At 32.3% G+C, this 26,987-nt stretch overlaps 1 protein-coding gene across 2 annotated transcripts; it reads left to right on the plus strand.

The window, feature by feature from the left end:
* The first annotated feature begins 2,315 nt into the window (after nucleotides 1-2,315).
* LOC145011232 (3-oxoacyl-[acyl-carrier-protein] synthase II, chloroplastic-like) lies at nucleotides 2,316-25,328 on the plus strand. Of its 2 annotated transcripts, none has more exons than XM_078969894.1 (13): nucleotides 2,316-2,750; nucleotides 2,884-3,068; nucleotides 3,164-3,367; nucleotides 3,512-3,622; nucleotides 3,716-3,811; nucleotides 23,708-23,753; nucleotides 23,834-23,913; nucleotides 23,996-24,064; nucleotides 24,167-24,251; nucleotides 24,355-24,509; nucleotides 24,605-24,685; nucleotides 24,771-24,830; nucleotides 24,950-25,328. In XM_078969894.1, exons 1-13 carry the CDS (start codon nucleotides 2,474-2,476, stop codon nucleotides 25,064-25,066), a joined length of 1,566 nt encoding a protein of 521 aa, XP_078826020.1. In that variant the 5' UTR covers nucleotides 2,316-2,473; the 3' UTR covers nucleotides 25,067-25,328. The 2 variants fall into 2 exon arrangements, with proteins under 2 accessions (XP_078826020.1, XP_078826021.1); XM_078969895.1 differs by having other exon boundaries at nucleotides 2,890-3,068.
* The last annotated feature ends 1,659 nt before the right edge of the window (nucleotides 25,329-26,987 follow it).

Below are 26,987 nucleotides of genomic sequence, written 5' to 3' on the forward strand. Positions count from 1 at the left end.
GTCAACATTTAACAAAATTGAAAAAAATGATGTTCGATTTGGAAGAAAAAAACATAATGTCAAAGTTGAAAGAAAAAATTAAACTTAGTGTCAAAATCGAAAAAAATGAAAACTTAGTGTTTTTTGTGAGAAAAAAAATCAATTTTGACACGTCAGCATATAATGTCCGCATGTCACATCATCAAAACTGACACATCATCATGCTACGTCAGCATGTAACCTAATTAACCGGTTAACTGGTTAGAATTTTAACAAATTGAAAAATACAGTGTCAAAATTGACACAAAAAATAACACGGTGTCAAAATCAAATTTCTGTGTAAAAAGAGTGTTTTTTGTACCATTTACCCTAATTTCTTTCACCTCTTTGAATCGAGTTGGAATAATTTCAATAATATAATTAAATTCGAGTTTATTCTGATTCTTGTTCTTCACTGGTATTGGTATCAATTCCATTGAATTGTGATGAACTTGAATCGTAATAGTCTGGTGTGTGAATGAACTGATTTGGTGACTTGAATGAAATCGTTGTGAATATACGATTTTGAGGAACTGATAAAGGACATTCAACAACTTGATGATGAAGTTGGTCAAAAACAGATGAAGATGACGATAAATTTGGTTGAGTTGGTGCTTTAATATGAAAAATTATTTGGAGAATATAATTTTGGTGTTAATGGAACTGGTCTGGATATCGAATGTTTTTATCGAAAATCGATGATTGCTGTAATAATGGGTGCTTGGATTGCTTTTTAAGCTAAAAAGTTCTTTTAGACAAAAGATCTTTTTGACTTTGGTTTTTTATAAAAGATAGTTTTAAAATATGTTTGGTTTATCTTTTAAAAAGTTAAAAGGCTAAAATCCTAAAAGTCACAAAAAATCACTAATTTATGACTTTTAAAACAGCTCATTTTTATTCTTGCCAAAAGTCACAAAAAGTTGATGAATGAAGGTTCTTATATGTGACCCGAACAGTACGTACGAATGTACATAAAATTAAACACAAAAATGTTTAAAAAAATACATCAAAATATAGACAAATTTAAAAATAATTTGTTTATTAAAAGTAACAAACAAAAATTATTACATGTGATTTGTCTTATATTTAGGAATTACACATAAAGTTAAACACAAAAACATTAAAAAAAATTATATCGAAAAGTAGACAAACTCAAACTTAAACCAATAAGTGTATAAAAAACCATATATTAAAAAACAAAGGTAACAATAGAAAGTTCTAAATTAATGTTGAAACGTTGATCACCAAAATTATATCGAAAAATATATAAAGTAATATTCTACAAAGTTTAAAGTAAAGGGTTCAACGTGATATTTAAAAAAGTAAAGGGATAGAAAAACCAAAAACTCATAAACATAAAATATAGACAAAATTACATATATGGTCCCTATGGTTACTCGTAGTCACAAACTTAGTCACTGTCATTTGAAAAGACTAAAATGCCCTCATAGTAGCTGATGAACAATAACGACGTCAACAAAAGGGATCGTTCATGCAAGTTTTGTAAACCACATGGACCATGTTCGTCAAAACAATTAGTTATGATTGAGTTTGTGACATTTGATAAACTATATGGACCATTGTTTAATTTTATACGTCTAAAATTAGTTTTTTTTAGGTTAATGAACGAAAGTTATTAAAGAAAATCATATTAATATAATACGGTGGATAAATACAAATATTTAGAAAAATAGGGGTGAATGTAATATTTTTCAAATTTTAAAATGAATGATCAAAATGATATTTTAAAAAGTAAAATTATGAAAAAACCACAAACTTATAAACATAAAATTATATAAATGATCCTCATGGTTTATCAATAGTAACAAAGTTAATCTCTGTACTTGAAAAAACAAAAATAATCTCACACTTACGGATGAACAGTAACAACCTAGCAAAAAAAAATTATTCACGCAAGTTTTGAAAACCATAAAGTTCATGGTCGTCAAAAAATATTAACAAAGAGATCATGATCATCAAAAAATATTAACAAAGACTGGGTTTGTGAAATTTAATAAACCAAGGTACCATATATAAAATTTTGTCTTTTATTAATTATATATTTTTTACGGAAGTTCGTCTATCTACCCAACCTTTGTAAATTGTAACCTTAACTTTTTTTTACTTATATACGTTATTTTTCGCTCTTTGCTTTCATTTCACGTCACCTAAATACGGATTCCATATTTATGTTGTTTGGTGAAGTCACGTTGCCTTCGTGCTGGAACCCCTTAGCCGTATCTATGTAAACAGATAATGGAAGACCCATCTATTTAAACATAATTTATGTACGTATGACATATTTATATTTATAATCAATTTCACAGTCTGTTTGTTTAATTAGGTGAAATAAGTTTGGCAGCTATCATCGATCGATCTTTGAGTTTTATTTACGTACGTACAGTACTTTCTGTATACATATTACCAGACGCTATTCATTCATTCATAAATTAACATGGCGGTTTCTGCTTCTGCTTTTGCGTATGTTTCCAAGCACGACTACCAACGCCCTGCATCCCTTTTCTCATCAAGATTGCGACTCAGTTGCAAACCCTTTAGTGCAAGTACTAATATGAACTCCTTTTCTATATCTCCATCCACCTCTAATGGCTTTTCTCTTTCTTCTTCTTGCTTTCTCCATGCGCATGCTATTGCTTGTTTTTTCCGGTTCACGAGAGTTTCCGTCCACCGTTGCAGGCGTCGCTATCATTGTTCCCATCCACACAGATCTGGTAATATTTTCAAACATGTGCATAATTGATTAACTCTTCGTCCACTTAGGACACATGTAATTAGGTTTACCATAATTAAAAAACTAGAAAGGGACTACAGTAATTATGTTTTGACATAATTATGTCATTTAAGAAACAGTTGTAGTCAAGTACGCCATGAAAGCGGAAACTCCAAGTGACCGAAGACGAGTTGTTGTGACTGGGATGGGTGTAGAGACCCCAATTGGTCGGAATCCAGATGAATTTTACAATAACCTGCTTGAAGGAGTTAGTGGCATTACTGAAATAGAGGCATTTGATTGTTCAGACTATCCTACTGTACGTACATATGTCATTATTAGTTCTAGCTTGATCTCTCATAATTAATTACGTTGTTGATTAACATAGACATAACTCATGAGTTCGAACTACAGCGAATAGCTGGAGAGATCAAAAGTTTTTCGACAGATGAATGGGTCGCTCCGAAGCTCTCCAAAAGGCTGGATAAATTTATGCTTTACATGCTAACAGCTGGCAAGAAAGCATTGGTAGATGGTGGGTTGACAGAAGGTCGAATGGAGGAGATAGATAAAAGTAGATGTGGGGTTTTGATCGGATCCGGTATAGGTGGTATGAAGGTATGTTAATTAGTTGTTTCAATCATGTACGAAATTGGAACTGAAAGTGTTGTCGACAAGTTCTTGTAGTTAGTTTAACTACGGGTGTATAGAAAATCGCATATTTTTCGAGAGATTCGTTATTGTTTGTTTCCATTTATTTAGGTCGTAAGCGACTCTATAGAAGCACTGAGGGTCTCACCTAGGAAGATGAATCCTTTCTGCGTACCCTTTGCAAGTACTAACATTGGATCATCATTGCTAGCCATTGACCTGGTGAGCTCAAATCTCTCGTCTTCTTTGAATTTACAACACTTGAAAGCAATCATCATGATATTTGTAACTGATTGTTTTAGTGCTACACATTAGGGTTGGATGGGTCCCACATACTCTATATCTACAGCTTGTGCTACTAGCAATTTCTGCATATTAAATGCAGCAAATCATATCATCGACGGGGATGCTGTGAGTACTTTTTATGCGTGCTTGTTCACTTTTTTTTCATACCCTATCTTGCATCTCCTGCTTGATCTGCTCTACTTCTGGACTTAAAATATGTGTTCAAGATGTGAACAAATCAAAGTCACAAATAAATTGCTAATTAACAAAAATATACATATATAAACTACCCTTAAATTGCAACATCAAACGTTATGTGAGGAAGGTCCCAAGGTGATGAAAATATAAAGGTAAATTAGATGGATGGTCTCTGTGTTTTAGGAGAATTTGTCTCTAACAACTTATTTTTAATTCTGATTGTTCCTATTTTATATTTTTTATATTTTTGTTGAACGCTAAATAGACTATAGTGCCCTTAATAAATACTTTATAATATTCTTTTATTATTTTCATATTATTAATATCTTAAAAAAAACTATTCAAGAACATCCTAAAAGCCTAAGCACAACATCAACTCTTCCCCCTTCTTCTTCACTTCGTCTCTTCTTCCACCTACATCATCTCCATAGCCACCATGACTATCAACTATTAATGTTACCCCACAATCCCCTTATCCTTCTCATTCTTGCTATATACCACCAATATCAAAGAACAACCTGTAACCTTCCTTTTTTTCTAATCTTTTACCCATCGTCGATCTTGTACGTAAAATGAGTGATTTTTGGTGGTGGGACCCATATGAAATTTTTTAATAAATATCTTTTCTGAATAACAAAAAAAACTATAATAAATATGATAATAAAACTATAAGGGTAAAAAAACTATCTTTTTATATCTAATAGATGCAAAAAACTTGTAGTAGGGATTGTTTAAGTTCAAAAAAATAGTTGTTAGGGACGAAACATGCAGATTACCGTAAACCACGGGGACCATCTGTGTACTTTACCCAAAACATAACAATGTATAGGAAAACTCTATCCCATTAACATTCAATTTTAGTTGAGACATTTCATGAAATTTACTATGCATGTCAAGATATAATGATGTTTAATAAGACAATAACATAAGTTGCACAAGGACAAACTAAAAGGAATCGTGTTTGGAAAATTTATATAAATCTTTTGCATTAATAAAACTTAATCGAGCACTATTTTTTATCAAAATCATATTCCACTATACAAAAAATAAAAAATAAAAAATAAAAAATAAAAAATAAAAAATCTTTTTGAGAAAACTAAAGGTAATTTTTTCAAAGATACTTAGTTATCACAGTACAACAAGCGAAAAAGGAAAATGGGCAACCAGGTACGTTGTGATGTCTTTTTGTATGGCAAAATCAATTCCTTTTAAGATTACATCCATAGATCTAGAGATATAATATTGATTTGCATGATCCATTGTACTCTATTAAGAAGCTTCATCACATTCGTCACGAGGAAACCAAACATATCAATGCAAATGGTATGAATACGTGTTGATCTTTCATGCATAATTTCTCATGTTTTGTGACCTTGAATGTACCGGCTTTTAAAGCAGCATGTCCCATCTTGAAACTCACATCCCTCTAGCCTACGAAAAGGGGATATCTCTATAAGGTCCACACAAGTGTGTTTCCCTCTAACTCATCCAAAAATCAAAACGTCAACCGGTTTAAAGGTTAACATTCCTTTTGCTAGGTTAGTAAAAAAAATCGTAGGTTCCTCTTTCTTGGTGGGAAGCCCGAAACGCTTAAATATGTCAAACAATACGTCCCTAACCATATCGTGCCTATATTTTAACCCCGTGAGTTTTTTTACAATAAACTGCATGCTCTTCAACAGAATCTAAACATGCATTGCAGCACATCGGACATATATATCGTCATCTAGAAATACTAGGATCGTGAGCCAATATTTAACAATAATACGATACTACACAGGAGAGATATATTAGTCAAGCCTAAAACTATCCAATGAGGCATATTTGTTGTAAACCCAACTATATTCCAATTGTTTTGTAAGAAATGGAAATATTTAATATATTTAGAGTCATAAAAACTTATCATTTAGTATAAGTGAAAAATCTTTCCAGATGTTAAGGTTACAACTTTCACAGATTAATTGGTCGCCGCCTTCATGAGTGCTTTCTCATTTACCGAATACTTTTGTAATCATCGATTGTAGCAACCTCAACTATGTTCCAGATATTTGTTTTTAATTCTAAAAAAATCAATATTAGATAAATGGGATCGCACAAATGTATATACAGAAAATGGGTCTGATTACAAAACTCCACATGGATCTGCCCTACATGGACGGATGCTACTGACTTGGATCAAATGGTGAATTGAGTATGATTCCATCTAAGATAGATATATTTTATTCCAACAAAAGCACCCAAGAAGATTAATTACGATGTACCAATTTTACTTAATGGTTTTATGGTTATAATGATAATTGTCAAATTTGAATTCATGCCATATTTTTTCAAGGAATGTATTTTCCATCCGATGAAGGAATGTTTTCTCATTTTGGATTCCTTTTCCATCTTTAAACTTGAACCAAACATAAGAATTCAACAGAACTGAAATTATTTTCCCTCGAATTCCTCCCACCCAAACAAGAGGTAGGTATTAGACTCACGTAATACACGTATTTGTTAAAAAAGAGTTAAATACTAAAGTGTAAATATTAAATATTTTTTAAAACTAAATTTAAGAATAAATACAAACGAAATTACGAATAAATAAATAATTTAATATATAATAATAAAAAACTAATGACATTTTAAATAAATAGACTAAATTATAAATTTTCAAAGACTATTTTGAACACGACGTTAGATGTCCTATGGTAAGTTTATCGTTATTATCTAAAGTTAATATGTTTAATCGAACGGTTTATGAATGAACATTGAACTCATTTTCAATAACACAAGTATGTTAAAACAAAAGTTAAATACTAATGTGTAAATATTAAATATTTTAAAAAAATAAATTTAAAAGTAAAATCGAACGAAATTACAAATAAGTAAGTAACTTAATATATAATAATAAAAAATAATGACATTTTAAATAGATAGACTAAATCACAATTTTTCAAAGACTTTTTTGAACATTACATTAGATGTACTATTGGTAAGTTTATCGTTATTGTCTAAAATTAATATGTTTAACTTCTATTTTAACTTATCGCAAAACATACAACAGGTGAAAATTGTAATACACGTGTTTGTTAAACCAAAAATTAAATAGTAATGTGTAAATATTAAATATTTTTAAAAAATAAATTTATAAATAAATACAAACGAAATTACAAATAAATAAGTCATTTAATATATAATAATAGAAAAACTAATAATATATTTTAAATAAATAAACTAAATCATAAATTTTCAAAGCCTTTTTTTAGCACGACATTAAATGTCTTATTTGTAAGTTTATTGTTATTTTCTAAAATTAATATGTTTAATCAAGCTCTATTTTAATACTGGAAAATGCAACATACAATTGTTCATAAGTGAACATTGGTTGTTTAAAAACAAATTCACTTGCGATAACTATTATCATCGACTTTTGTTTATTGTTATCATAAAACATACAATCAATAGAGATTGTGTTCATTTAAATGTAAAATGAATCATTTTATTTGAAGGCATCAAAGATATTTTTGGAATAAAAACGATCATATACTACTCCCGGATAATATCTCTAATTCTATAACATTTTTACTCAATGATATAACCAATAGCCTCATTCCATTATACAAACTGCATTTTTGATCAATATTTCATAGTAACATAAATGGGATACCGATTATTAATATCAATTTATGAATTGACAAATCTTACGTGTTAAGACCATTTAGAACATTATCTAAGTATAAACTTTCATCAAAGTCATCGTGAATATATTATGAATAGCAAAGACTATTTGAACTTAAGTATTCATTTTCAGCTCTCGAAAATAGTGATAACAAACGATCATTCATTTCTCAAACAACTTTATTTTTTGGTGCAAAGGATTGCTGTTTCTTGAAAAAAAAAAATATGATTCTTGGCATTTTAAAGAATAAAAGGATATAAAAATTCAGTTAATGAAACAATATGATTAAATGATTCACTAATTAGAAGATCATCATTCAAAACCTCCAACATTTCATTGTCATATATATCCAAATGCTAGTTTGTAAATATCGTTTATTCAATATAAAATGTTTGAACACTTAATCTTATATTTTTAATTTTGAGACAACATAAAATAACCTTGAAAGTTAAGAGGCATTCTAATTAATAATATATTTTTAAACGGATATTTTTTAGTAACTTAGATGTTTTGTTTGTTGAAATTTAATTTAAATTAATTTCACAATGTGTTTTGAAAATACGAGTAACGTTCTGTATGTCTAAATTAATAATAAAGTGTTCATGTTGTATGCTCAAATATAAAATTAAAAAAAATGGAAAACAATATAGACAAATAAACTTTGACTTCAAATTACTACAAAAAGAATATTGTTCTAAGAATTTATTAAAAAAAAAAAAAAAAAAAAAACATGTAATTTTGTAGAAAATATATTCCCTTAAAAGTTAAAAACAACGAAGTGGTTGCACAAAATTATTGTTTAAAAGAAACAAATCTACCTACATATATAAAAAGATACAGCATACGAAAAATAGGATGAAATATTTATTTTAAGAATTATAATTCTTAATTCACTGAGTTTAAAATTTATTTCTTTATTATATATTGCTTGATTCAACCAAACAACCCTTAGATCATTATCCAATAAAGTTTACTAATTACAAAAATTATGAGAATCGTAAAAAATATTTTAACTAATAATTACAATATTGATGAAATCGTCAAAATATTCACGGTCTTTAGCTAAAAAAATTCCAACTCAATATTGTATAAGTCGAACTTGTTTATAACATTTTTATGAGGGTATTTAGAAAAAATAAAATTTTATTTTATAGCATTATCTATGTTTACTATATATATATATATATATATATATATATATATATATATATATATATATATATATATATATATATATATATATATATATATATATATATATATATATATTCTAAATTTTTAAATTTATAAAAGTCATTAGGGTCAATAGGTTATGAAAATACTAAAATAAATCGTATTAGTGTGTTGATATACCTTAAATATTTTAAATTCTACAATATATATTATTTCTATTTCAAGAAAATAACGGCCTAAAAATCAACATAAATTATAAATTATGAATGAAAGTAGTACTAAAAATTAATATTTATTAATACACCATATCTAAGAATAAATTTTGGTTCAACAAATTATGATATGTTTGTTCTTTTCTGGAACCAACAAACTTTTATTAAAAAAAGAAGGAAGATGAGAACTTAGCCTCATATTAAAAGGTATGGAGAAAGAAACAAGACCTCACTACAACATAGATAAATTGAACTCATGTATACTACATTACATAAGTGAATTAATACACCAATTTGGCTAATTATATACTTTCTTATTGCTTCTATGTTTAAACCACAAGAACACCAAAGATTGGACTAGACTGGACTCTTAGAAATATGTTTCTATTTCTGATGGTGATTTGGGATTCAATGCACTTGGAAATTCTGAGATCATGATTGACACTTTCAAAGCGAACTATTTGGGTGATACTCTGAAATTTTCAATTGAATAACACTTAGAAGTTTGAGAACAAGAAAAAAGAATGAGAAGTATGTTTTTGTCCGTTGTGCTTATCAACGTATTGTACCATCTCTTCTTAAAATGTTTGACCAAATTTTGCTTAAATATGTCACTCAGTTGTAAACCGTCACAAGATAGTTACAATGTTAAAAAAAAACTGACACAAAATGGGCTTTTAACCGTTGGATAATTAGATTAACTGACAGATGTCCACCAACAGTCAAACCTGACACAAAAGTGTCTCGTTTTAACCATTGGATATAACAGCGCACAGAACGTGTTCTGATGCAAGCTTGTTGTGATTCGTTCCGATACGGGGCGTTCTGATATGATCCTATGTGGGTCGTTCCGATGTGAGTGTTCCGATGGATAGTGTTCCAACGAGTTGCAATCAATCGCAATTGAACAGTAACATGTTATCCAATGTGAAGGTTTTGGTGCATTGTGTTCTAACGAGTTGCGATCAATCGTAATTGATGAGTAACCACTTTCGTTAAGAAAATTCATTCGCATCACAATCAGTTCCAGTCACTAAATCGCATTCGCATCATAATCAGGCCTGAGATCAGTTTTGTTCCAAAATTAATTTCAATCCGAAACCAATCAGTCTGAGATCAATTGAATTCCGAAGCCATTTTTGGTCCGATGCCAATTATATTTCGAGATCAATTCTGGTTCCAATATTAGTTCTATTCCGAAATCATCTTGTTCTGATTTTAATTCAATGTCGAACTCAATTTTCCCTTACTTTAAATCTTGTATAAATTTTAAAAAATGTGTACTCCACACCTTCCTTACTTGTTTAATATTCACCAAGATTGATTTGGTCAACAAGTCAATCCATTACACTAAAATACACTCAGTGAAAGAATTCACCAACAACCCCCCCCCCCTCCTAAATTAAGTGTAATCTTGATTAGCTTAAAACAAAACATAACAACAACAAACTTATGCATAAATAAAATGTTGTGCCGATTGAATTTCACATTAGTATATCATTCATTCAAAATATTCGAATATTAGGGTGTCACTAAGGATTGAACCCTTTCTATCCAAGTGAATACATGAAGATAATATATACAATAATTTACATTCTCATAATTTCTAACTCGACACTATATTTTACTAGCTTGTGACCCATCCTTCAATAATCATATCAAAGTCAAGTCTCAACCTTTTGAAGCAGCTAAACTTCATGCTTATATAGGTCGTTCTTTTGTTTTAGCACCTGTAAATGCAATTTTTCACAGAACTATTAAGAAATAAAATTTCGACCTCCTTAACTTGTAGTACTAAACACATACCTTGGGATGATAATAATAATGTGTTTCAATCTTTAAATATCAAGCTTCCACATTAAATTCAACATCTGATATTACATTAGATGGGAATTAGGTTTGATCGCCTTGTGCACAAGATCTCTTGATAACACTTTGGTTACATGATCAGCCAAATTTAACTGAGTTCTCACAAACTCCACATATATCACACCAATCATGATGAGCTCACCAATCATGATATGTCTAACACCTAAATGTCTAGATTTCACATTATACACTTGACTATAAGCCTTAGGTAAGGTTGCAAAACCATCACATCTGATAGAAACGGTAGATATCGGTTTGGGCCATAATGGAATTTCATAAATCAAATTCATTAGCCACTCAACTTCTTTACCAGCAACAAATAAAGCTACAAACTATGATTTCATGGTTGAGTTGGTCATGCATGTCTATTTCTTGGATGCCCAAGAAATAGCTCCTCCTCCAAGAAGAAACAACGAACCACTTATAGATGAGTAATTATATAGGTTGCTAATCTAGCTGGCATCAGAATAACTTTCGAAAACAGAAGGATGTCCACTATAAGTTAAGCCATAATTCATGGTCTCTTTGAAGTACTTAAATACTCTAATCACATCTTGCCAATGATGTGAGCTACGATTACTAGTATATCTAGTAAGCCTTCCGGCAACATATGTTATATCTAGCCTAATGCTAATCATAACATACATAAGACAACCAATAGCCCTTGAGTATTCAAGTTGAGGCATTAAAGATCCTTTATTTGGTATAAGCTTAATACGAGGATCTATAGGAGTGCTAATAGGAGAAAAATTCTTAATGTTAAACTTTTTCAAAATCTTCTCAATGTAATGATATTGAGAAATTGAAATCCCATTGTTTCCTTGTTTAATTTTTATACCAAGAATTACCTCTCCCTCCTCCAGTTCTTTCACTTCAAAACTAGATGAAAAACCATTAGACAAGACAACGTCATCAAATTTTTGATGCCCTTGTTTCAGTGCTTGTTTCAAACCATATAATGATTTCTTCAACTTGCACCCTTTGTGTTCATTTCCAGGCATCACAAAACATTCAGGTTGTTTTGTATAAATTTCCACATCCAAGTCACCATTCAAGAATGCATTTTTCACATATATTTGGTGAATCACAAGATTATCTATATTTGCAAGAGCTAACATTAATCTGATAGTGGAAATTCTGGAAAAATGATCATAAGTATCAAAGAAATCAATGTCTTCCTTTTGTCTAAAGCGTTGGATAACCAATTTGGCTTTGTACTCATTAATTGATCCATTTACCTTCATCTTTATTTTCAGAATCCATTTACATCTTAATGTGTTGCAATTAGGAGGTAAATCAAACAATACCCAAGTTTTGTTATGCATGATAGAATCAATTTCATCTTGTATTTCTTCTTTCCTAAAATGAACATCCCTAGAAGCCATAGTTTCACTAAAAGTTTGTGGATGCTCCCTAATATCAAAATGTTTTTGATGTTGAGACACAGTCTCATCCCTTTTCTAAATATAGTTGAAAATCAAATCCAAAAGATTTAGTTTTTCTACTTCAATGTTCTGGCACAGAACTTGTAAAATCATAAACATCTTCAGCTTGAGTTGCACTCTTGTTGAATCATGTCGCTTGGTCTCGAAATAGATGTAAAGCTTTCTTCATCAAAGATAACATCTCTAGACTCTATAACGGTGTTCATATACACAAAGTCATTAGATTCTAAAATATAGAATCTATAATCTTTGGAATGCTCATCCTATCTAATGAAGATATAATCTATACCTCTTTCACCTAATGTTTTTTATTTGGGTTCAGTGAGCCGTACAACTACTCAACAACCCTAAACTTTGAGGTAACTCAGATTTGGTACCTTTTTACACCAAAGTTCATAAGGAGTATTCTTACTCCTTTTGTTTGGAGTTCTATTTAGAATATAACATGTTGTCAACATAGCTTCACCCCATAAACCTTCACCGAAACCTGAATAAGACAACACTGAGTTAACCATTTTGCTCGAAGTCTTATTTTTCTTTTCAGCAACACCATTTTGTTGTGGTGTATAAGGAGATGTGGTTTGATGTATTATTCCAGTTGATTCAAAATAAACTGGAACATAATGCTCACCGCCTCTATAATTACGTAAACCTTTTATCAATTCATTTTTATGAAGTTCAACCTCTTGTTTATAAATCTTAAATGTATCTAGAACTTCATCTTTTGAATGTAGAAAATAGACATAACAATATCTAGATGCACCATCATTAAAAGTAACAACATAATTTTTGTTTCCAAGGGAAGGTATTTCATGGAAATCAAATAAATCACTATGTTTAAGTTCCAACACCTTGCTTTCTGTGACATCCCCATTTTCACGGCCAGAAAAGACCGATTTTGTTTATGCTTTATAAAAATCAGAGTACTTCATTTTATAAAAAGGTTGCGGAATTTGTTCCCAGAAAAACACGATAAATACGTTATTAAAACATTTTCGAAGAAACGTATTTTTATTCATTTAAAACGTTTGGGATGTCATCGTTAATACAGAAACATAAGCATAAACAGAACTTACATGTATTTACACTAGTGATCTACATCTCTTTAAATCTCTCAGTGTAAAGTGACTTCGTATCAACACCTGTGATATAAATAAACTGAGTGGGTCAGGTTGGGAAACCTGGTGAGTACATAGGGTTTTCAATCCACAATAATATAATTATTATGTTCAATCAAAGAATCGACCCAATTACCCATCCCCGTTATCTTTTTTTTTACTCTTTAAGGATTTATCCTAAGAGTCATCTATTCTTCATTCGTTTATTCCGAAGTCCCTTACTTCCAGGGTTCTAGGACTGGCACTAAATCCATAGCTGCCAATGTTCGTTCATAAAGCACTAATTCCATAGCTGCTATAGTCTATTCATCGGGTACTAAATCCATAGCTACCAGTCTTTATCTAATAGGTACTAAGTCCATAGCTACCAATGTTCAACAGGTACTAAATCCATAGCTACCAACGTCTAACAGGTACTAAGTCCATAGCTACCGGTGTTTGTCCCATAGGCACTAAGTCTATAGCTGCGAATGTATACTCACATCATCTTCTATCTATCATCATTTATCTACCCATCATCATACCCAACATATTCGTATATATAAAATACGTATACAGTTTAAATCCTTTAAAACATGTATAAAACGTTCATCCAGCATAGACAGCAAGTATTCAGATAATATGCACACATAGCACGTAGTTTATATAAAATACTTCATATCTATGTGTAAGATGAAAGAGACTATGCACTCACAACACGTAAATTATATAATAAATACTTCATATCTATGTGTAAGATGAAAGGGACCATGCACTCACAACACGTAAATTATATAATAAATACTTCATATCTATGTGTAAGATGAAAGGGACCATGCACTCACCTGAGAAGGTGGTGACTCGGTACTCGGACAGCGCTTCGTTTACTTTAAAATAATTTCTTTCGACGAAACCTAGTATTATCACCAATAGATTTTAGTCTATTATTCGCCGAGACTAATTAATAGTCTAGCTATTATTACTATTATATAAGCGTTAAAAAAAATACTTATATAACCCATAATAATAGCCCAAGTATTTATTATATGTTCTTAATAACGTTAATATAATTAAATAAAAACTATATTAAAAATAGCGTAGGCGTAGCTCACTTACAACGGGTTTTATAGAAAACCAGGCTTTGCTTGGAGCAGCGTTTCCGAGCCGAAAAGCTCTTCTTCTCGGAGCCGTCGAGCACTCCGGGGCTTCCGCCTCGTGCTAGGGAGGTTCCCTAGGCTTTTCGGGGGATTTCGGGGCTAGAGAGAGGTTCTAGAGAGAGAGTAAAGAGAAGAAAGAATGGGAAAGGTGTGAAGAAAATGAGGGTGGGAGAGGTGGTATTTATAGGGTAAAAATGGCTGAACTTGGTGCCACATGTCACCATCTAGTGGCAAGACTTGGGGAGAAAGCAATGGCCAAGATTGTGCCACATCACCCATTTTCGCATAGCACACTTCCGACTTCTAAAATCCGTAACTTTCACGTACGACCTCTGTTTTTGACGTTCTTTATATCCACGCGTAGGTAAAAATAATATCTACAACTTTCATTTTGACTCCGTCGGCTAATTCTCGACCGATCTTAAATTTAACAGTACGAGGCGTTTAGACTGTTAAATGACCGCGAAGAATTCGTAACTCCTTCATACCGACTCCGTTTTCGTCTGTATTTTTACCGTTGAGTTCCTATTAATGAGATCTTGAACTCTCATTTAGGTCACGTAAGCCAAAAACCGCTCGAACTAAAATTCGAGTTTCGGGTCGTGCACTGCTAAGCCGAATCTTAGAAAAATCATAACTTCCTCATACGAAGTCAGATTTGGGTGTTCTTTTTATCGACGCTCTTAGTTTAACATATTCTACGACTTTGGTTTAGATTGCTAAGGATAAATCTCGCTCTATCGTAAATTCACTATTTACGCTTCCCGGTGCCGTGCCGGTTTTGCCGTAAAACTTCGACGGGCCATAACTTCTTCGTTATAACTCGGATTTCGGCGTTATTTATATGTACGGAAACCTTGTGACATATTCTACAATTTGGTTAAGATTATTTATTCTAAATAATCTTTTGTCGAAAAGTCATTTTCAACCCATATTGCCTCTAAATTGACTAGCCCGGATCTGCGGGCGTTACACTTTCCCTAAAAACTTCATTGAAAGGTTGTCTTGTGCTTTTAGTTAACATGCATGTTTTACATTTTCTTTATTTATACCAAAAGCAGGAATTAAATTCATTTTTGACATGTTTTTTAATCTCTTGTAATGAATGTGTCCTAGTCTAGCATGCCATGAATTAGATTTATCTAAAGGATTATTAAAACTAGAAGAAGCCATGCAAATAGAATTATCATAACTAGGATAATTAATATTAAGCCTAACCATTCCATTACACACACACACACACACACACACACACACACACACACATATATATATATATATATATATATATCTTAAACCCATAAAAGAGCCATATACAAGATATACTTGTCACTTTCTAATACTTATTTGTAACCACAATTATTCAAGACAATTTTAGACACGAGATTCTTTTAAATACCCGATACATATAAAACATTGTTTAGGAAAAAAAACACTTTCCAAAAGTAAAATAAAACAAAACATATCCTAAACCATTGATTGGTTCAGTAGCAACATTATCTATTTTAACCACAAATCCATCTTCTATTGGTTAACATTCCTTAAACCAATTAATATCTTTACATATATGGCTTGTTGCTCCCAAATCAACCCACCATGCAACATCATCATTCTGAACATAAAATGCTTCAGAAATCACAAAAATATAATTCTGAACATACGTAGAATTCTTCATGAAAACAGAAAACTGACCTTGTTGTTTTTCTTGATCTTTGGATCAATATGGTCTAGCACCATCCTAATTCACTTTACAAAGACAAAAATCTTTCTTGAAGTGACCATGTTTGTTATAATTCCAACAAATCGGCTTTGCGTTCTTGTTGGAAGACTTATCATCATTTCCTTTAAACTTCCTTTTGCCCTTAGACTTCTTGAATTTCTTGGAACTTTCTCCTTCAACCATGTTCACATAATAAGAACTAAATTGATTTTTGTCTTTCGGATTTTTATCAAGTTCTTGAGTCCTTATTGACTTTTCAATCTGTAAATAGGTTCCAAGTTGAGTCAAAGTTAATTACTCTTTGTTATGTTTCAGATTGTGTTTAAAATCTTTCCAAGAATGGGCAATTTATCAATAATCACAACCACAAAAATGTTTTCATCCATTTTCAGATTGTGTTGAGAAAACTGTCCCAATATCCTTAATATTTCATGGAATTGTTCCATAACAGTCCTAGACTTAGACATCTTGTAACCTATGAAGTTACTGACAAGAAAACTCTTACTTGAAGCATCTTTAATCATGTACTTAGATTTAAGAGAATCCTACAATTCTTTTGCAGTTTCAACATTTTGATAGATATCAAACAGGGACTCAGACATACCATTGAGAATATGACCACAACAGATGTAGTCATCATTGTCCCACTTTGATCTTCTTCATGTTTCCTCCGAAGTTTCATCTTTAGCAAATTCTATGATACATATACTTAAAACATACACCACTTTCAGAGTAGTAATGAGAAAATGCATTTTGTTTTGCCATCTATGAAAATCTTAACATCAAACATGTTTAATTTATCGAACTTTCTTGTCATATCCTTCACTAAATTGTCACTAGCCATGATCAGAAATACTTAGATTTGTTAGAGATATGCTTTTATTTCTATTGATGATTTTAGATTTAATGCACTTGGAAATTTTGAGATCGTGATTGACACTTTCAAATAGAAGTATTTGGGTGGTACTCCCAAATCCTCAATGGAAAAATACTTAGAAGTTTGAGAACAAGGAAAGAGAATGAGAAGTATGTTTTTTTTCATTGTGTTCTTAAATGTATTATACCATCTCTACTTAAAATGTTTGACTAAAATTTGCTTAAATATGCCATTTGGTTGAAAACCGTCACAATACAGTTAGAACGTTCAAAAAACTAACACAAAATAGGCTTTTAACAATTAGATAATTAGTTTAACTGACAGATGTCCACCAACAAACAAACCCGACACAAAACTGTTGTTTTAACCGTTAGATATAACACCGAACATGTGTCATGACGCATGCTTGTTGCGATTCGTTCTGAAATGGGTTGTTCCGATGCGATCCTATGTGGATTGTTCCGATGCGATCCAAAGTGAATAGTTTTGATGCAATCCGATTCAAAAAATTTCTAATGCATATCGTTCCAACGAGTTGAGATGAATCACAATTGAATAGTAACATGCTATCCAATGCGAAAGATTCGGTGCGTTGTGTTCAAATGAGTTACGATCAATCACAATTGAACAGTAACAACTTTCATTACGAAAATTCATTCATATCGCAATTAGTTCTAGTTACTAAATCACATTTGCATCACAATAGGCCCAAGATAAATTTCATTCCGAAATCAATTTCAGTCCGAGACCAATTTCACTCTGAGATCCATTCAATTTTGAAGTCATTTCGGTCCGATGCCAATTATATTCTGAGATCAATTTTAGTTCCAATATCAGTTCTATTCCAAAATCATCTTGTTCCGATTTCAATTCAGTTTCGAAGTCAATTTTCCCTTACTTTAAATCTTGTATAAATTTAAACTAGTGTGTACTCCAAACCTTTCTTATTTGTTTAATGTTCATCAACATTGATTTGGTCAACAGGTCAATCCATTACACTTAAATACACTTAGTGAAACAATTCACTATGGTCAACTGTTATTAAAACACTAAAAAAATTGTATTGGTGTATCGACATAGTTATCTATTAGATGAGCCTTAAATATTTTATATAATACTATATATTGTTTCTATTTCAAGAAAATAAGGGCCTAAAAACCAACATAATTTATTAATGAAAATAGTACTAAAAAACTAATATGTATTAATAGACCATATCTAATAATAAATTTTGGTGCAATAAATTGTGATCAAATAATGTTTGGAGTTTTTCAGAATGAACAAACTTTTATTAAGAAAGAAGGGATATGAAAACTCAGCCTCACATTACAAGGCAGGGAGAAATAAACAAGACCTTACCATAACATTGATAAATTAAGGTCTGTTGGTGAATATCTGAGTCCAATGTGGCGAGTTATGCGTGTTTGGTCCAGATCACAGTTACTTGGAGTGCTGTCCAAGTTCTAGAGTCCTTGAGTCATAAGGAAACGTATATTAGGAAAGTGTAGACGTTCCTATAACAGAATCCTAGTTATATTCTATTGTGTTTTGTGTAGTATATAATGAGATAGGATCCTGTAATAAATTTGGAGTATTTGAGATAGTTTTCTTCAATAATAAAGTTTGCAAGTTTATGCAATTACCTCTTTAAATAAAAACATAACGGGTAGAGTGAGATTTGGATATGGATCGTGTGTTAGCATTAAAGGAAAAGGTTCAATTATGTTCGAAGGTAAAAGTGGTGAGCAAAAATTAATGAAAGATATTTATTATATCCCATCACTTCGTAGCAATGTTATTAGCCTCGGGCAATCTACAATAGCCGGTTGTGATATTCGGATGCGAGGTGATTTCCTAACCATGAGAGATGGAGACGGAAGATTACTTATGAAAGTCCCGAGAAGTGCAAACCGACTCTACAAAATAAAGTTAAAAGTTGGAAAACCACATTGCTTACAAGCCAAGTTTAATGATGAAGCTTGGTTATGGCACACGCGACTTTGCCACATTAATTTTGGCGCGATAAACTTGATGCACAAGCTAGCTAAAGGGGTACCGACAATCCAACATCAAGACAAACTTTGTGAATCTTGCATGTTTGGAAAACAAACAAAGCAGTCATTTGCAAAGAAAGCTAATTATAGAGCTACAGATATTCTCGAGATGGTGCGTGGAGATATTTGTGGACCGGTTAATCCCCCCACCCAAGCGGGTAATATTTATATTCTAGTTCTTATTGATGATTATTCTAGATATATGTGGTCTTTTCTTTTGAAGCACAAAAGTGATGCATCCGGGATTATTAAAAGATTCAAGATATCAATTGAAAAACGAACCGGTAAAGAGATCAAGAGTTTCCATACGGATAGAGGTGGAGAATCCACATCAACCGAGTTGAATCGTTTTTGTGATGAAGAAGGGATTTCACGTATGTTGACGGCTCCTTATGCACCTCAACAAAACGGTATAGTCGAATGGAGAAATCGGACGCTACACGAGATGACACGGTGCCTAATGAAAGCAAAAGATATTCCAAACCACTTTTGGGGCGAAGCGGTACGACATGCAACGTTTATCATAAATCGTACACCTACTCGAGCATTGATAGGTGCTACACCATTCGAGAAATTTTATGGTGAAAAACCAAATCTTGAAGACTTGAAAGTATTTGGTTGTGTTGCATATGAAAGAGTAGTCTCTAAACACTTGAAGAAGCTTGATGATAGGTCACGACCGTTGGTATATTTTGGAAAGGAACCCAATTCGGGAGGATTTCAGTTATATAACCCACGAGAAAATAAAATTATTATTAGTGCCCACGTAATTTGTGATGAAAATAAGACATGGCAATGGAATAATGAACCCAAAAATCAAGATGGAAATGGACCAGGTACATTTACGGTCTTGTGGAGTAATGGTCAAGCAACCCAAGATAATGGTGGTTCGAGACCAACTGCAACAGAAACCGAACAGTTCACTGATCCGGCACAAACCGCCCAAACCAATGACACTTATAGTGATGATGGCAGCCCATCACAACCTGTTGATGATTAAAATAATGATGCAAGTTTTGTCCCACTTCGGCGGTCCACTCGAACTTCAGTGTTGCCAAGAAGATTAAATGACTACGAGCTAGATGTGGATCATTTAATGTTGTCATTCGATGAAGAACTGAAGAACTTTAAGGAAGACAAAGTGAACAAGAATTGGCTCAATGCAATGAAGGCCGAAATTGACTCCATCGAGAAAAATAATACTTGGAAATTAGTTCCTCCGCCTAAAGATGTTAAGCCTATCGGCTTAAGATGGTTGTATAAAATTAAAAGAAATACAAATGGTGTGATTACAAGGTACAAAGCGCGTCTAGTGGCAAAAGGATATGTACAAGAGCAAGACATTGATTTTGATGAAGTATTCGCGCCAGTAGCTCGACTCGAGACAATAAGATTATTGATTGCTCTCGCGGCCGGGAACGGATGGAAGATTCATCACTTAGATGTAAAAACTACATTTTTATATGGAGAGTTAAAGGAAGAAGTGTACGTTTGCCAACCGGAAGGTTTCGTGAAGCAAGGTGAAGAAACAAAAGTCTACAAATTGGCAAAAGCTTTATACGGTCTCCGACAATCTCCGAGAGCATGGAATTTGAAGCTTAATAACACGTTGAAAAATTTGGGTTTTAAACGGTGCATGCAAGAAAATGCGGTTTAAAGAAAGGTTGCAAATGGAGAGTACATAAGAGTTGCAGTTTATGTAGATGATTTGTTCGTAACGGGAACAAGCTTAGAGTTTATAAACCAATTCAAGAGACTAATGGCATTACAGTTTGAAATGTCAGACCTTGGTGAACTAACTTGCTACTTGGGTATTGAAGTATTGCAAGAAAATGGTTGTGTAAAGGTGAAGCAAGAGAGTTATGCTATGAAGATTCTAAAAGAGGCAGGCATGCAAGTGTGTAATGCAACTCAATGTCCGATGGAGCCAGGACTAAAGTTGTCAAAAGCTGAAGATGAACCAGAAGTTGAAGCTACCTATTATCGAAAAATAGTAGGTTGCTTACGATATCTCTTACACACGCGTCCAGATTTAGCATATTCGGTTGGAGTAGTTAGTCGTTATATGCAAAGCCCAAGAGAATCTCATGCACGCGCTATTAAGCAAATTCTTCGTTACTTGCGTGGTACTCCATCTTTTGGGATTGTATACAAACGAAGTAAAAATATGAGCTTGATAGGTTACAGTGATAGTAGTCACAATGTGGATATTGATGATGACAGAGGTACAACAGGGCATGTCTTCTACCTTTGTGACTCACCTATCACTTGGTGCTCCCAAAAGGAAGATACAGTAGCATTGTCATCATGTGAAGCAGAGTTCATGGCAGCTACTGCAATTGCGTGTCAGGCGGTTTGGTTAAGGGAGTTATTGGCTGAGCTGACAGGAATGAAGAAACAGAAGGTGCTGATTCGCATAGACAACAAATCAGCAATAACATTGTCAAAGAATCCTGTCTTTCATGGAAGAAGCAAGCACATTCACACTCGATTCCACTTCATTCGAGAACGTGTTGAAAATAAGCAAGTGATTGTTGATCATGTTTCAGGAGATAAGCAACGAGCAGATCCACTTACAAAGGCCTTAGCTCGAATAAGGTTCGCAGAGATGAGAGCGTTGCTTGGCGTGCAAGAATTACCCTTGACTCAGAAATTCAGGGGGTGATTGTTGGTGAATATCTAAGTCCAATGTGGCGAGTTATGCGTGTTTGGTCCAGATCACAGTTACTTGGAGTGTTGTCCAAGTTCTAGAGTCCTTGAGTCATAAGGAAACGTATATTAGGAAAGTGTAGACGTTCCTATAACAGAATCCTAGTTATATTCTATTGTGTTTTGTGTAGTATATAATGAGATAGGATCCTGTAATAAAATTGGAGTATTTGAGATAGTTTTCTTCAATAATAAAGTTTACGAGTTTATGCAATTACCTCTTTAAGGTCTCCTATACTATTTTACATAAGTGGATTAATACATCAATCTGGCCAATTATATATTTCCTTATTGCTTCTATGTTTGAATCACAAGAACACAGATGACTCGACTATGTCTACCAACTTTGTTGATGTAATCCTTGATTGATTAAAGGTTCTATCATTTCACATTTTCCACATACATCAAATCATTCCATAGCAAAAACCCACCAAGACCTTTTTCTTTTTAGGATAATTCCTTTATGTCACAGCAAATTCTAGAACTTCAGTTGTCTTATCAAATAAGGGCATCAAAATATCACACCATGTGAATATCCATTCAGATGTATTTTTGGCAAAGGGGCATATATAGTAGGTGGTCAGGTGACTCCTCTACTAAATTACATTCACTATATGTAATAGATGCAATATTTATTCCTCGATTCTTGAGTGCCACTGTAAAGGGAATATTGTTTTGAAATGAGGGCTAGAAAACACAAAACTTTTGTAGGAACTTCTTTAAGGCACATAAAGGAGTTGCCATCTGATCCACTGTCAAACTTTATCAGCCTCCTTCTAAATGATGCAACTAAGAATTGCCCATTTGAATCTAGTTCACATGACCATGAATCACTGCTTGAGTATTCACCAGTTGTTCCAAGGATTTGCATTAGTTGGTTCACATGTCGTGGATCAAGTTGACTAGATGAAGACCATGAAAATTCATCATCATATATTGGATTTGAGATCTTGCATTTATTATGCAACTCCAAGCAATATAGATCAAGAAAAACAAGTTGAACAGGTCTGTTGCCAATCCAATCATCTTTCCAAAATAGCATGTCTATCTCCAAAATTAAGAGTTCTTTTGATAACAGTACTCATTGGAATGTTCTGTTTAGTCTGCATGACCTTCATTCTAGCAATATTGTTCCACACCTCCGTTGTATATTTGTTAGATAGCTCATGTGCCGATCTCGGAATACGTAATTAAATCATTAAATGTCCTTTAATTATCCCGAAATACCTAATTAAACATAAGTTTATACTTTCCGGATTATTTTCCTACAAATCATTTATTTTTAAAAAATATAACTTAAAGTCATATAAAATTACCCAATCATTTCAATAAATTAATCCCCATGAAGCATGAATCAATTTTTATGACATATTTAAGATTTCTTTATTAAAAGCCTTAAATGCTTATTAGTATTAACATAGATATCTTTTTTTTTAAATCAAATTTGTTTAGAAAACACTTGTGGACAAATATGGTGTGTAATTATTTTAGCCATATGAAAAAAAATCTAAAATTATAAGAAAATGATATGTAACAAATTCAATAAAAATATGAAATTTATCAAAAATAATTTTAGTTGATTAGGGTATATTTTTATTAACATGACATCATAAATATTACACATATACATATACACTTATTTATATACAATTCGACCAGTGTCAACCCTTCAAGATGGCAATTACTTTCTAGATTAACTAATCTTAACTGCCATATAACCAATTTATAAGCTAACCCAAACATCTTAATTAATTACCATCCAACAATAATTAAGTAACAATAGTCCTAAGTCCAGCTTTATAATTCAACATTATGTCCATTTTTTTAGTATGTTGAGAATCTTGTAGGATATGATGCTTTGTGGTGGCTCTGAAGCTCCAATTATACCTATAGGTATGATCTTATTTCTCTTACAAGTCTCATCGAGCATTGAAATCAAAATAGAAACAGTAAATTCACAACCATTCATGCAGGAATTGGGGGTTTTGTGGCATGCAAAGCTCTAAGTGAGAGGAACAGTGATCCTACCAAAGCTTCACGTCCATGGGATTCGGTTCATATATATTTTATTTTCTATCTTTAATTTTTTTGTTACATAGCCAAATTCTTTAAAAGTACCTTTACATGATGATCAGGGCCGTGATGGATTTGTTATGGGAGAAGGAGCTGGAGTTCTGTTGGTAGAAGAACTTCAACATGCTAAGGTATGTTGATGACACTTACTATACCAAGAACTGAAAAGTTGGTCATATGCTAAGTAATCGCGATTATTTTTCGTATTTGATCATATACATACATCTTAACAGAAAAGAGGTGCTCATATCTACGCAGAAATTTTGGGTGGAAGCTTCAGTTCTGATGCTTATCATATGACAAACCCTCACCCTGAAGGTATAATCTAATTCATGACATGTTAGGCGGATACACCTCCTGTTTGATCCTATATCATAATTAACAACTATTATATATGGTGGATTTTATGTAACACTATTAGGTGCTGGTGTTATATTATGCATGGAAAAGGCTTTATCTCAATCAAGGGTATCCAGGGAAGATGTGAACTACATAAACGCACATGCTACATCGACACCAGCTGGAGATATCAAGGAATATCTTGCTATAACTCATTGTTTTGGCCAAAACAAAGAGGTGAATTAAAGGATACATTTATTACTATCTTATCCTTAATTACCAAAGCCAATTACATGCAGTAATTGAATAAGTCATGAACTTTAATTCTACAGTTGAGGGTGAACTCGACAAAATCCATGATAGGTCACCTTCTAGGAGCAGCAGGTGCCGTGGAAGCCATTGCAACGATACAAGTAATGCAAGGAAGCAATTTTTAGTTTCATTTTCTTGAATCGTACTCTTGTTTGATATTCATTTTTGGCATGTGGATATATGTAGGCCATACGAACAGGTTGGGTGCATCCTAATGTTAACCTTGACGATCCAGATAAAGATGTGGTATTATATATATATATATATATATATATATATATATAAAAGCTCCTATATATTTGTTACTATTATTATGCGGACCATTACATGAGTGGTCTTAAATAATATCATATATTAATGATCAGGACATAAATCTGTTAGTGGGGAAAAAGAAAGAAAGATTGGACATCAAGGTGGCGATGTCGAGCTCATTCGGCTTCGGGGGTCATAACTCTTCAATATTATTTGCGCCTTTCTCATAAATGGTACATGCAAGTTTAGCGTCAAAATATAATAGACTTATTCAACTATGCCCATAACTCCTCAAGATTAGTTGATGTAGAGATCAAAATTATTCAACTGCAATAGGTTGTATGTTTTCTCACTAGCTTTCGCCTTCAATCAACTTGTTGTAAAACAACCGCATTTTAACTAGAGTTATATTCGTCCAGTGGTCGGGTTGACCAATGTAAGAAAATATATTGATTTTTTTGTTATATAACATTCTACTTTCATTTGTTCTCATTATAGCATTATACTATGACAAATTGTAACACCTGCAGATTTACGTTAGTCAAATTAGAGATAATAAAAAATAATTTTTTCATAGAAGATTATTTAGGACACATAATATTAACAAAAGATACAGTATGCATGATAAGGATTCTATACATAAAAAGAACGCTGAAATCCGACTTCGTATAAAGAAGTTATGATTCTTCGAATTTTTGCGATTAAAACGGCACAACTCTACCTATCGTAAAATGTAAATTTTTGATAAAATACTTTTTAGACTTAGTGATCTAAACGAAAGTCGTGGTAGTCGTTAAACCGAGAGCGTGCACATAGAGAATGTCTAAATATAACTTCATTAGAAGAAATTATGAATTTTCTATGATCCCACATAGTATTGTACAACTTAGATATCGAATTTTAGGTCGATCGGTTATTAGCCAAAATAGTTTCAAAAAGAATTGAAGATCTTGTTAATAGGAGTTCAACGATATAAAGACAATCGAAAACGAACATCAGATGGCAAAGTTATGAATTTTTAATGAGCTTTAACTTTTTAAGCCTATTAAAATATAACTTTAAAAATAAATTCCAAATTAGCCAATGGAAACTAAACGAAAGTTGTAGATCTCGTTAATAGCTACGCGTGGATATAAAGAACGTAAAAAACGAAGCTCGTATGCAAAAGTTATGGATTTTACAAGATAATTAATTTTCATATTAACAAGAGGCGACACATGTCGCGATCTGGCACACCCCCTTCCTCCCCACGACTTTCGATCAGATGGCAACATGTGGCACATTACGCCCAAGGTAATGCTTATGTACGCACAACATACCCTTTATGCTCAACATAATTTGTAGTACGCCCAACTTACTAGGCTCCTGGCAGCCTATAAATAGAGCCCGAATTTCACCCATTTCTTCACACATCTTCATTCCAATATCTCCCAACCCCCTAAGGTCCACAAGCATTGTTTTAGTAGTTTCTAAGGGTTAGTAGTGAAGCTCTGGAACGTCGGAAAGCCCCGAGAAGTAGAGATTTTAGTTTAGAATTTCTGTTCGCACAAAGTCCGATTTTTCACCAAACCACCTGATAGTTGAGGTTTGCTAATCGTTGTTTAAGTTCAATTTTGTTATTACGAACCTATAAACAATATCTATTAGTGATTCCAAGTTGTTATACTAATTAATCTACTTACGGGGATGATGACAATGCTAGATTTAGTCAGATGTTTAAAGTCGGCTTTCCAAATAGTATATTATGTATATCAAACAGACCCTACCTCCGATATGATCTTACGTGGTTATCCCTTATCAGCTATAGATCAATATATTTTGAATTAATGATGAATCTAGACTAATAATTTGTCAAAATAAATATTAGACTAAGACTTAGTGATAATAATACTAGGTTACGTCAAAGGAAAAGATAGTTGGTAGAAAGTGAAGCACTGTCCGACTTTCAAGTCATCACATTAACAAGTGAGTGCATAATTACTTTCATCTAACACACATATATGAACTATTTAAGATAATTACATGATATATGTGCCTACTATCTGTATTCCTGATATCTATGTTAGATGAACGATTTATACATGTTTTACTTGATTTAAACTGTATATGTATTTTTATACCTATAAATATATTGGGTAAAGATGGGTAGAT

This window comes from Lactuca saligna, chromosome 8, assembly GCF_052625555.1.
Source record: "Lactuca saligna cultivar CGN05327 chromosome 8, ASM5262555v1, whole genome shotgun sequence".
Taxonomy (NCBI): domain Eukaryota; kingdom Viridiplantae; phylum Streptophyta; class Magnoliopsida; order Asterales; family Asteraceae; genus Lactuca; species Lactuca saligna.